General features: G+C 40.8%; 1 protein-coding gene across 5 annotated transcripts in view; it reads left to right on the forward strand.

Annotated features, from left to right (window-relative positions):
- LOC110045060 (uncharacterized) overlaps positions 1–11,724 on the forward strand; it is a 23,167-nt gene extending 11,443 nt beyond the window's left edge. For 3 of the 5 annotated variants that reach the window (XM_089274576.1, XM_089274583.1, XM_089274588.1), the window contains exons 5-10: positions 926–1,094; positions 1,758–1,828; positions 2,277–2,535; positions 3,295–3,400; positions 9,165–9,213; positions 9,821–11,724. In XM_089274576.1, the coding sequence (XP_089130702.1) occupies positions 926–1,094; positions 1,758–1,828; positions 2,277–2,535; positions 3,295–3,400; positions 9,165–9,213; positions 9,821–9,973 (807 nt within the window). In that variant the 3' untranslated portion in view covers positions 9,974–11,724. Of the gene's footprint in view, positions 1–925; positions 1,095–1,757; positions 1,829–2,276; positions 2,536–3,294; positions 3,401–8,771; positions 8,837–9,164; positions 9,214–9,820 lie in introns of all 5 variants that reach the window. The other 2 variants (XR_016202305.1, XM_089274580.1) reach the window with 2 other exon arrangements.
- Positions 11,725–13,035: the final 1,311 nt, after the last annotated feature.

Raw genomic sequence — 13,035 nt, forward strand, 5'->3', positions numbered from 1 at the left:
CGCATTTTGGCCATGCGGGACTGAGCCCGTTGCCTTGAAATCTTTTTTAAGCGATCTGCGTATACTTGAGAGGTAACTTGTGTGTCTGTTTGGTCCCCCAACGCAAGTCTCTACACAAGTTCAACTTGCAACTACTTGCAAGTCCATTTGGCAGGGCTCTAAGGTTTTGCATGAAAACGCCATTAAAATCCTTTCAAATTGCTGTTAATTTACCATGAATAAATTCACTGGATTTTCACATGTTTTCAGTTCATAGTGATAGTTATCTGGGAAATTTTACATGCATGTTCTAAAATACAAAATGCTAGCATAAGAACAAAGTTTGAGGGCTTACATGAAGTGTCTTATAAGATAAAAGTTCCAAGGACACCTATCATCCCATATAGGCCCTTGGCATTCACCACTAGATTGTCCTGTAGCAGTGTGAAAAAAAAACTGAGAAGGGCATGAATCTATTTATTGAAATGTCAAACCACTCTGCATGGGGCATTTTGCTTCCATAATTAAATTTGTACTTGTTCAAACAATTTTCCATGTCAGTAATTGACTGGCAAAAATATTAGAAAGCGAAATTAAAACCTTGCTATTTTCCACAATCTTGAAACCTCTGTGTTCATTTGCCTTTTTCCAATCCTGTGGGTTACTGCAGTTTTCAGACTTACTAGTAGTACTACGTTTTGTCACCTTAAAATCTGAATCAGAAAGTCATGTTTCATGAACCACTAGCAGGCGCTATTGTCTGAGAGCCCATGACCACTGAAAAGATTGAAAGAAGAACTTTGAAAGTCTGGCAACCGGTAGTTACTTTTTAAAATTCAGTTCAGATTTGAAGCTATTATAGACATGGAATTATTTTTTGTAATGAACAGCAAACAGCTTATAATTATTACCTGTACCTGAAATTTTACTTTGTACTTTTCAATAGACATCACCTCTCCAAACGTTTAAGGCCCGTGCTAAGAACTGTACTGAATATGTTTTTCGGAGCACACATGCAATTATACCATTTGCATGGTATAATTTTACAGCAACTTGTAGCATGCGATTTCAAAAGGGCCCTGCTGTTCATACTGAAGTAAAAAGCAAAGAAGCTGGTAAGATTATGGATATAAAGCTGTTGTAATGCACTAGCTGTATTATTGTTTGGTGCATATAATACTGCACGTACTATATGGGTGGATTTCGATATATTAATAATTCTAGTTCAGCTTTGAGGCATAGGGGAAAAAACAAACAAATCACATCGAGGTGGTAGGATGAATAAATAATTCCATAATTATGTATAATATTCCCCTGAACTTCATAGCCAAGTTAGAATTTTAATACATTAGACGTATAAATTGGCCTATTTACATGTACATGTAGCTATATGCGTCTAAACCCCCCCCCCCCCCAAAAAAAAAAAAAAAAAAAAAATGTTAAAATATGGTTTTTGCATCACAGCAATACCACATGGCAAAGTAGTGTTAATAAGAACACGCTTATTTCTTTGTGAATGTGATATAATTAAATGAAAAATGTCATAAACTTTAACTCAAGAACTGTGACAATAGCAGCTCTGATAGTCATAATGTTCAATATTACGTTCCGATAAGAAGGCGGACTTCGTAACTCATTGTTCTAATTAGCCTATTCAATGTCAGTGTCTTCACTGTTATTATCGCTGTAGGGGCACGTATTGGAATAGGGGTGCTCAATGGGTAACGCCGAAATTGAGCGCTGTCATATACTACATTTCTTTTCCTGTCTGTTTCCAGCACCCAGTGAAGCTCCCCCTTCATGTGAAGTGAAGAACAGGTCAAGACATAAAGCTTCTGTATACTGGAAGGTGATGACTCTAACGTTTTCAGTTGGTGGGAAAACGACACATGCTTTATATTCTGCTGCATGTATGGTGTGCTGCATGTTATTGCACGGGTATTAGGAGATTTATCATTAGAAAATTCTTAATTGTTAGATGAGTGAAGCATGTAGCTTCTTAGTTATTAAAAACGGTAATTAACAACGACTGCATAATTTTGGAGAAACTGCAGCACATGTGCAATCGTTAAAAATCGTCATTAGAAAAAACAGCTTTGCACCTCTTCTTACAACTGACTCGCAGTGACTCACAGAACTAGTGCATCAAGGCCAAAAGACTCATCATAGGTCCCTTTGGTACATTGGGGACGACTTTCACAGTCCTGAAAGTCAAACGTCCACCTCCTATCTCTGATACAGTTATAAATAGTCTAGTTTTTGGCCTTTTTGTAACAATAATTTTCCTTTTTACACAGTTGCCACCAATTAGTACTTGGAATGGCAAACCCAACAAGTTCTTGGTTTACTATGGTGATCAAAGGGTAGCTGTCAACACATCCCTGGCTGAATTACTAACACTTCCTGACAGATCGCCGGCTCCAGTCAAGTTAAAAAATCTTGATCCAGGCAAAAATTACACCGTAAGCGTGGCCATGTGCACTGCAGGCGGTTGTGGAAACATGAGCGAGCCATGCTTCATTCTCGAGAACAATGAAGACGACTCTGATACAATAGGTTAGCTCTTGAGTATTTCGCGTCATGGACGAGGGAAGTTAATAACTAGACTGTGAATGTGTAAAAGAAAGGAGAAAGTTGAAAATGAAATGTTGCCTTTGAACAAGCAGTGTTTTAATAATTCAATTATGCCGAGAACTGGATCACGTATTTGCCTTTGTTTTCATTTGCATAAAGTACTGTAGTCATCAAGGTGTGTTTGATCACGATGGTTTTCATCGTTTGACTCGGATCTAAAACTTTCTTATGTCACTTGTCTGGGTCACTCTTTTTTTTTTTTTTTTTTTCATTTTTCTAAGAAAATGTGTGGAGAAATATGATACAATCATTATACGACGCGCAGCGGAGTATTTTTGACGAAATTCGAGGTGTTTGTATAGCCTATGAAACACTGTCTCGAGTGTTTGATATATCTTCTCAATCGAAACAAAAACTTAGGAGTAAACGGAGAAGTAAAATCGTCAAAATGTATGCTAATTAAGACTGGGTATCCAAACCTCCTTCGTGGTTGTGATTTTCTTTGTTTTAACTTGAGTGAATTATAAATGAGTCTAAGAAATACATTTATTAGTTAGTCAGAGTCCAAACCTCCTCTTTGGCCACAAAAATGCAAGTCTCGGATTTCTTTTGAAATTACTGGAAGTTTTGAGACTAAGACTAAAGTTATGCTATATTATTTTGCCCAGCAGCTGCACGCCACCACCCCCCCCCCCCCCCCCGCGAAAAACGGTTTGTTTATTAATTTCCTTACACTTGCAGTTGCCAGTGTTGCCAGTCCTGACCGTACAGGTATGATAACTGGGCTAGTCATCGCTATTGGAGCAGTAGCGGGACTCCTTCTTGGGGTTTTAATATGGCGAAAAAGGTAATGTATGTTCTCTCAGTCAGTCAGTCAGTCAGTCAGTCAGTCAGTCCTTAGTCAGTCAGTCAGTCAGACACAGACAGACAGATAGACAGACAGTCCGTCCGTCCGTCAGTCAGTCAGTCAATCAGTCAGTCAGTCAGTCAGTCAGTCAACAGTCAGTCAGTCAGACAGGCAGACAGGCAGACAGGCAGACAGGCAGACAGTCAGTCAGACAGTCAGTCAGGCAGTCAGTTAGGCCCAGTTGAGACGTCGCGCTTTTTCTGTGCCGAACTTAGTTGCAATCAGGTTGGACTGAAGCAAGGCACAAACACGACTCTGATTTATAGGTCGCGCCAGAGTCGAACCAAATTGAGGATTTGCTGAAGCCTCGTAACAATTAGCCAGCTCACTTGCTCCACAGTGAACAGAACCTCATGACCACGTGCTTCGAACCGTTTCTGCGCATCTTTTAGCACCTTGCTGTAGACGTCGTTGTTTTGTTTAGAAATGTTTAGAATTCGCGTAGGAATCTTTATTTATTTATTTATTTTTTTGTAATAATCACTGTTGCAAACGATTTCCTTCCAACGCTTTTCTTCGTTATTTCGGATTCAGCGTCGCTAGCTGTTCTTCGCCTCGCTACTTGTGATTTCCATAGCCAGCTGGCGAATAGTTTTCATCAAAGGGTTCTTCGTTCGATGATACCTCGCCGCCCTACTCTTCGGCGGAGGAAATTTCGTTTGCATGTCTTCGCCGAACCGCCTTCCAAGGACTCGGTACTTTTGGAAGTTTACGATAGGAGAGGCTTTTAGATGCCGGTTTACCGCAAACGGCGAACGGCTAGGGCTCACGTTACCAGAGCTAGACGTCACCTTCACTCACTCACTCATGCCCTTTACGCCTAAGTGGCATGTAGGGCAGCAATATGTTCCCTCCACATCTGTCGGTCCCTTGCCATAAACTTGATGCCTTCCCAGGTCTTCCTCATCTCCTTGATTTCCTTCTCCACCGTCCGCCGCCATGTGATCTTAGGGCGGCCCCTCTTTGCGTTTTCCTTCTGGCGTCCAATGCGAAGCAGTTTTCGTAATTGAGGCTTCTTGGCGAGCGACGTGGCCAATCCACCTCCAACGTCTCCTCATCAGGATGGTAGCCATTGGTTCAGTTCCACACCGTTCAAAGAGATCATTATTTGAGATGACATTAGGCCAAAAGATGCGTAGGATACGCCGAAGGCTCTTGGTGTGAAATGTAGAGAGTTTTGATAAATCCTTCTCCGTTAAGCGCCAACATTCTGAACCGTGCAGGAGAGTTGTGAGGACGCAGCTGTGATAGAGATTCAGCTTGGTACGAATACTGTAAGTGGAGGAGCGCCATACCTTATTCATCATGTTGAGCGAGTTTCTGGCCTTGTTGAGACGGCTCTGAATGTCCAGGTCAGTTCCTCCATCTCTACTGATGATGCTGCCGAGATAGGCAAATCTGTCTGTGTAAGGAAGTTCTTCATTATCAATCTGGACTGGTCGTGTGTTGGTAGTATTCAGTGCCATAATTTCGGTCTTTTTGCTGCTGATGTAAAGGCCAACTTGCTTTGCAAAGGTGTTAAGGCGTTGCGTCTTCTCTTGAATGTGCTTGTGGGTGTGTGATAGTAAGGCAAGATCATCAGCATAATCCAGGTCTTCCAAGTAGGAAAAAAGTAGGGAAAAGGTGTCCATCTAATGCCCTTGATCTGATCCTCAGTGGTACGCCACATGATCCAGTCCACAACAAGGTTGAAAAGTAATGTGGACATGACACACCCCTGCCTGACACCAGTGTGGACTTCAAATAAGATGTCACCATCGCCAACACAGCAGGTAAAGTTGTCATAGAAACTTTTGATGATCTCAACAAGGTGGGAGGGGATTCCATACGCTCGTAATATCTTCCAGAGGCTGTGTCGATGCACACTATCGAAGGCTTTGGCAAAATCTGCAAAGTTCACATGGAGAGTTCGCTGCCATTCGCTACTCTGTTCAATAATATTTCTCAGCGTGAAAATATGATCGATACATCCCCTTCCTCTCCTGAAACCTGCCTGTTCCTCGCGGAGTTTAAGGTCCACAGCCAGTGATAGGCGCTTCATGATGACGTTCGCTAGGATCTTACTAGGAGTGGATAATAGTGTAATGCCACGCCAGTTGCTGCATTCAGAGAGAGCTCCTTTCTTTGGTATCTTGATGATGATACCCTCATTCCAGTCATCAGGGATTTTCCTTCTGTCCCATATGGTGTTGAAAAGTGGCTGCAAGATGTTTGCGGTGGTCACAGCGTCTGCCTTGAACAGCTCAGCATTGAGGCGGTCTTTGCCAGGTGCCTTGTGGTTTTTTTAGAGAATTAATGGCTGCAATGATCTCTTCTTTCTTTGGTGGTCCGATGTCAACACTTAGGTCCTCCTCAGCTTCTGGGATATCAGGCTCCTCTTCTGGTGCTGGTCTGTTGAGGACGTCCTTGAAATGTTCTACCCAACGTGTTTCTTGGTCTTTCTCAGTGGTGAGGAGCTGTCCTTGTTTATCTCGTATGGGGGCATTTCTGCTGCCATTATATTTTACACAGATCAATTTAGTGACTTTATAGACGTTCCTCTGCTCTCCCTTTTTTGCCGCTTCCTCTGCTTCCTTTGCCAGCTCTTCCATATATGCCCTTTTGTCGGTTCGGATCTTCCTCTTGACATGCCTGTTGGTTTCTGTGTACGCCGCTATAAACCTCTCTCGGAGTCTGGCTGATCTCCTGTCATTTATTTTCTTCTTCAGCTGGCGTCTTTCCTCAATAACCTGCCACGTGTCTGGTGTAATCCATTCTTTCTTTCTTTTTGGTCTTCTGCATCCCCAGACAGGTTTTACTTGCTTCATCAAAGATGTTCCTCACTTGCTTCCACTGTTGATTTACAGCGTCTTCTTCATTGTCTTGCTCGTCTATGTTACTCAGGGCTTGGAACCTGTTCCTCAGCTGTAGGACAAAGGCTTTCTTAGTCCTAGGGTCTTGTAGTCTGCTGATGTCATATATAGGGGTGGTGTATTTGTTTGGTCCAGCTGCTCTGAGTTTCAGTCTCACCTTTGCAGTCACAAGATGGTGATCGCTGCTTGCATCAGCCCCTCTTTTTACTCTTACGTCAAGCAGGGAGCGGCGCCACATGCTGTTAACCATGAGATGGTCTATTTGATTTTGATCCCTCCCATTTGGGGATGTCCAGGTGAGTTTCTGAATGTTGCGATTCGGGAATAAAGTTCCACCAATGATCATGTTATTGAATGCACACCATTCTACCAGCCTCTCTTCATTGTTATTCTGCAGTCCACATCCTTCTCTTCCCATTACCCTTTCAAAATTCATGTTGTCTGAACCGACCTTAGCATTAAGGTCACCCATCACCAGCAGGAGGTCCCTACGATGGACGTTCTCAAGTGTCGCTTGCAGCTGCTCATAGAAGGCTTCTTTATCTCTGTCGTTGCTGTCATTAGTAGGTGCATAGCATTGTATGATGGACAAGTTAGTCTGCCTGCCCTTTAATCGTGCTTGAATAATCCTGCTGTTAACTGGCTTCCACTCCATTAAATACTTTTCCATTCCTTTCTTCATGATGATTGCAACTCCCTCGTGATGTAGATCATCTTCTCTCCCAGAGGAGGGAACTGTCTCCCCTGTTGTTGTCTTCATTCTCCCAGATTTTGTCCATCTACTCTCACTTATGCCTAAGATATCAAGTTTGTAACGCTTCATTTCAGCAATGACCTGCGCCATCCTACCTAGCTCATACATTGTTTGCACATTCCAAAAGCCAATCAGTGTTGTTGTTTTAGCGCTGACGGCTCCCGTTGTCATGACAGTGGCTTCCTTTCGGCTTTGGCCAGTGTCAGTCATTCGAATCCTATTACCTGCAGAGTTTCTGGTGTTTTCACTCTCGGCATTCGCTGCTGCCCATGGCATGGATTCCGGAGGCTCGTGCTGCACAGATGATTCATGTAAGTTACACGTTGCTGTTTCCGTAACAAAAGCTTTTTACATGACAGGGTTGTTAGCCCTGTGCAAACCCCCAATCCTGGAGGACCAGTAGATTGCTCTTTGTCTGGCCCTTAACCTTCGACCTGTCTGGCATGGGTGGCCCTACCAGGACCTCGAGAGGTCCAGCCAGCATAGCTCTCAGGCTCACTGGAGCACGCAAGCCCCCCTCCCCCCCCCCCCCCCCCCACCCAACCACCACCACCACAAGGTGGCAATCTAATTCGGGGGAGAGACGTCACCTTAGTATGAGGTTTTAGACTCGCGTTTTGAACGCCGTCAAGAGGTAGGTTTTCACATAAGTCATTTGCCTCACACTTTATTGCCTTGAATTTTATTTTATCAGTGCCACGTACAAATGCTGAAATGTAATAAAGTAACCCTTTTTCTACAGATTGGTTATACTTTTTAGGCAAAGCCAAATAAGCAATTACCTAGACTTTTGTTGCTGTTTGTAGAGAGGAACTGATCCGGAGTGGAAATCCAATATCGCGGCGGCTTAAGTTGAATGTGTGTTTTATGGTCGATACTTTATTTCCATAGAAAGCTACACATGCTAGAGAACCTACTCTTTTGCAAACGTCTAACCTCAAACTGCAGTTAGAAGTTTGCGGTAAACGTGGATCTAAAGATTTCTATTGATCTCGTATTACTCCCCACAGGTACGCAATCCCACTAGAATACGTGGAATAAAATTTATGAATTTTGTCTGGCGCGGCAGATGAACGACGTTTGAATCGCTGCTGTGCCAGAGTTGTGTAGTATGGCAGAGCTTTGCCTAACTTAAGTCAAAAGTTTGATTCAGACGCCGTACTTCTGCCGTGCTTTTGTTGAATATATTCCTGACTTTAGTTCGGCACGGCTGAAGCACGTCTGAACTGGGCCTTAGGGGCCTCAGTTACTTTGTCGAAAGTCGGTCAGTCCGTCCGTCCATCCATCAGACAGTCAGTCGGTCAGGCAGTCTGTCTGCACTGTCCGTCTGTCGGTGTTAGGGACATGGTTTGTTGTTACTTGTGATCGCCCTACCCAAAAGTATTAAATAATTTTTTGGTCATTTATATAAGGTCGGTTGGTCGTTCGTTTGTTACTCTTTGTTTAGCCCTAGTTTTAACTCAGTTGTTCGCAGATTTGTATTGCAAAGGATTTAATTGGGAGCTCTCACTACTCACTACGTACCTTTCAGGCAAATAGAGGAAACATTAAAACCTGCCACCAGAATCATTTTCTTATTAGCGGATTTGTAGATTTCCTTCCTTCAGTTATTTCACGACCTTACTGCTTGGGTTTGAGGCTTAAGGTTCTCTTGTTTGTTGTTGATTGCAAACTAAATATTTCAAGAAACAACGCACCACTTTAGGCTCCAGAAGGCAGCACAGGACAGCTATAGGAAGAAAGTCAGGCTATGAAGAGCAGTTAGAACAGGTAAATTGAATTATTGTGACTGCAAAGTGTCCTTACGGATTAGGGCAACTAGAGATTCGGTCGAAAGGTGTGCAGGTAAACCTTACTCACCGCAACTCTATGTTTATTGTACAAGTTACATGAGAAAGAAAATTTTTAGCAAGAGCTTCAAGCTCTGTTTCATTCGGCTCTATGTTCTTGTAAAAGTTTGCTGTAAGTTTCTTCTGATCTTGGTTTTTTCCTTGGTTTAAGGCTCACGACAATCATTCTAAAACTTCTCGTCGCGGTTGACAGATCAAGAAAAGTAGCTATCACTGACCATATGAAATGTTTCTTCCCTTCCTCTCAGGTCTCAACAGAAGGAGCGGCCTTCACTGATCAGCGTTCTAAACTCTTTGGTAAGTTAATAATTAACTAGACTAAAATTATTTTAGTCTAGTTTGTCGTTTGTCATCCGTGTTAATCTTCTCCATCTTTAACCATCTTTGTACGGGGCCAAAATAACTCAAAATACCGTGACTGAGGTCCTTTAAAAAATCATCCTGTACTGCATCGGCGGGAAAGTGAGGACACTTGAGTCTGTTATTAACTAGCAGTTTACACATTTGTCTCGTAACTTATTGTCCTAAAACAGGAAGCCGCAAGGTGGCAACAGCCTATTGATTCGCTCCTCAATTTCTGTATACTCTGAGGACCGTGTAGGATACATGTATCTGGGAAAGTTTCGCTAGGGTGATCAAAATGGTGTACTCTTCAGTATTCACAGAAACAAAATACCGGAAACAAAAGAGAAAATGTTGGGTTCGTTATCGTATTTCAAAGTATGGTAACTTCAAAACTCGATATAAACTCTTTGATTTGTAATGCAACATTCATTCTATGTTTCTGCTATTCCGAGTTCTCCCCGTTCCACTCAAAGATATCCCAGAGGCGCTTGCGCGGCTGCATTCCCCGCCATCTTGTCACGAATAGCTTTCTAACTGTAGTATTATTTCCTGTCTTCAGAAGAGTGTCCATCCTTACGACAATCCCATCGATGAGGGTCCAAGCTTCTGTGAGGATGATCAATACTACGACAGTATAGACGCCATAATCCTTCGTCCTTTACTGGCCAACGTGGAGGGTGCTGTAGCAAAACTACCTGTCACAGAGATTTAGATGAACTGAAGTATTTGTAATTTGCTAATAGATTATTTTATGTTCCTTGTGGTCAAGTGAAGGTTTCTATAGTCGCTTACAAACGATGTAGCTTTGAATGTGTTGTACATAGAAACGCGACATTTTTTTGTTTTGTTTTGTTTTTTACGGTTAGAGAGGGATTACCTAATGGCGGAGTATGCAGTGCATTGCCCAATTTTAGATTGTAATTTATGCGCGAATTTTGCTAGTATGAGGCAAAGCAAACTGATATGCTAAATGTTTCAGACTTCTCCTTGCAATCAGGAGCAGTATTTTTCAATATACAAGTACATAGACGAAAAATACTATAACCTTCTTCAGCATAAATGCGTACGAATGTAAATGGCGTACGAACGTAAATGAGTGCTTTATAAAGTACTCATTTACATTCCTACGCCATTTATGCTGAAGAAGGTTATAGTATTTTTTAACGGAAACGTTCGCACAAAAACGTTGTTAGTCAGTGTCAACAATTTTTAATTCTTACTGTTATCATGCTTTACTGCAACTACGGCATTTTTATGTACATAGATCTTTTATAGGAATTTTTTACAGTAAAAGTCAGTTTCTAATTTAGGCGGAAACTAAAATACTGAATCGAAGTGGCGTGACTGGCAATAAGCCAGCAAAATCAAAATAATTTTAACAGTGCGTTGATGCCGAGGAGGAGAAACTTATTAAGGCATGTTAAAGGGTGAATGAGCTGATATTTTTTTTAAAGAAATAAAATATTAATATTAATAATAATAATAATAATAATAATAACAATAATAAAATAATGCATTGCGAAAGGTTCTACGATTCGATTTTTTTATACAGAATCCTATAATAATAATAATAATAATAATTAATAATAATAATAATAATGTTTATTAGTGGCTTATAAAAAATTACAACTGTAAAAATTCTTAGGACAATATATATGTCAGGGAAATACTAACTTACAAACGAATTACAAATAATTAAATATTAATAAAAATAATAATAAGAAGAATAAGAATAAAAAGCAGCGATATTAAAGAATGACGTTTCGACGGCTCCATGCCATCATCCTCAAATTTAAATAAGATACGTTATGTGAGTTCGTTATATAGTGAATGTAATAGTAATAATAATAATAATAATAATAATAATAGCAAATAGTAATAAAGTTAATAAATAAGCTCTTGTATAGCGCTTAAACATTTCTGTCCTGATCGCTTTACAGTGAGAAAATCCTAGAACATTCAATACTTTTTATAAAAGAGAATGAAGCTAATTGAAATAAACACTGAAGTACTAATTATAAAGGTGAATAAATTTAATATATACATAGAGTAAAACTTATAATAAGAAATTTCAAATTATAAGCTCGTTTAAGAAGATGGGTTTTCAATTTTAACATAAAAAATGTTTTTTATCATTGATTACAATTGGATTCAAGTCCGCTTGAATTTGTCGCTGGAAAATTTCTAGCTGGAAGCTATTTTTTTCGGTGGAGTATCTTTTCTATATCAAGAGTGAAATGGCTATAGAACACTAGGGTTTGGAAACGTATCTGCGTACAAGAATAATATGTAAATATAGTACTTTTCACTAGTAAGGTAAGGGTGAAATATATAGCGTTCGATGGAAGTTAGAAAAGCAATGCAAAGCATAGTTTGTATTTAGATAACTCTATTGTTAAAAAGGAAAACATCGAAGACTGTTGTTGATGTTATGAAACAAAGTAAACGTTTCTAAGACTCCTATTCTCGTACTCGCATTCTATTGTAGTAAAAACTCTTCCTTCTTTCACGTTGAGCATATCATTTGATAACCAAGCCAGGTCTGTAAGAAAAGACCTGCTTTTTTCCCAGTCGTCCTCGCCAAAGAAAACGAATAATGGTTGAACCTGCACAAAGTGGGGACGCAGAGAAAGATGGCAACTTTGTCCTTCCTGATGTGAAGTTTATATGAAATAATTCATATATGAACTGCGGTTGTAGATGAAAGTGAAGAATGATCATCGCAGTATATTTTGAGTAGTATATTTTCGCAGTATATTTCATATTCCAATTGCTTAAATTGGAAAATATACTGCGATGATCATTCTTCACTTTCATCTACAACCGCAGTTCATATATGAATTATTTCATATAAACTTCACATCATTTCACTCCTCACGGGAAGATATGAACTCAATTAAGTGGCCTCGCTCCCAATGTGTGGCTTCATAGCTCAGTTGGTAGAGCATCGCACCGGTATCGCGGAGGTCACGGGTTCGAATCCCGTTGAAGCCCTGATTTTTTTCAGGCTTCTTCTTTCCAATTGCTTAAATTGGAAAATATACTGCGATGATCATTCTTCACTTTTGTCCTTCCTATCACGCTCGAAGTTCGTTTCCAGCGCTCCACTCGCTTTTATCGTCGATAGCGCTCCCCGCTCAGGGAAAGCCAGTGAATGAGGAAGAGAAAAGACTGAAAGTCAAAAATGGTCCTTTTTGAGGTCCTGAGAAAGCTTTTCGTTAACTGAAACTGTTGAATCTGTTATGGCAACACGTAGAAAAGATCGGACCGGCAATTGTCAAAGCTTGAAATTAGCTGATTTTTGTTATTGGCCCTCGTATTGTAACAGTTCTATGAGAGAACATATTAGAAACTGGATTGGAATGAGAGACCAAGTTTAATCCAGGGCAATAGCTCCCCTTAGAACCTGTATTTTGATCAGAAGGTTCTTATCACAACATAGAGCAGTGAAATGTCCCATTCCCTCGTAGAATTAGAGAGCTTCTGAGCCGGAGCAGAGAGTGGTAATTTTCTGGTGGACCTACCCACAAGTCGGGTTACGAAATTCAGCTGGGAGCAGTGTGAGAAAGTGTCACACGGTGGCTAACACGCGAGTGCGAAGAGTGCAAGCAAGCTCAATCTTCGCGCTGGAACTACCTGAAACTGTAAAGGAATTAGAAAATCTCTAACTCCCCGGAAACAAGTGGGGTCTAGTGTAGGGCATTGCTGAAGCTTCTCCATATTTAGCAACATTTTCGTTTTGTTTGGTTTGTCTGTTTGCTTGTTTATTTTTGT

This window comes from Orbicella faveolata, unplaced genomic scaffold, assembly GCF_042242905.1.
Source record: "Orbicella faveolata isolate gen_17 unplaced genomic scaffold, um_ofav_v1 contig_1, whole genome shotgun sequence".
In the NCBI taxonomy this organism is placed as follows: domain Eukaryota; kingdom Metazoa; phylum Cnidaria; class Anthozoa; order Scleractinia; family Merulinidae; genus Orbicella; species Orbicella faveolata.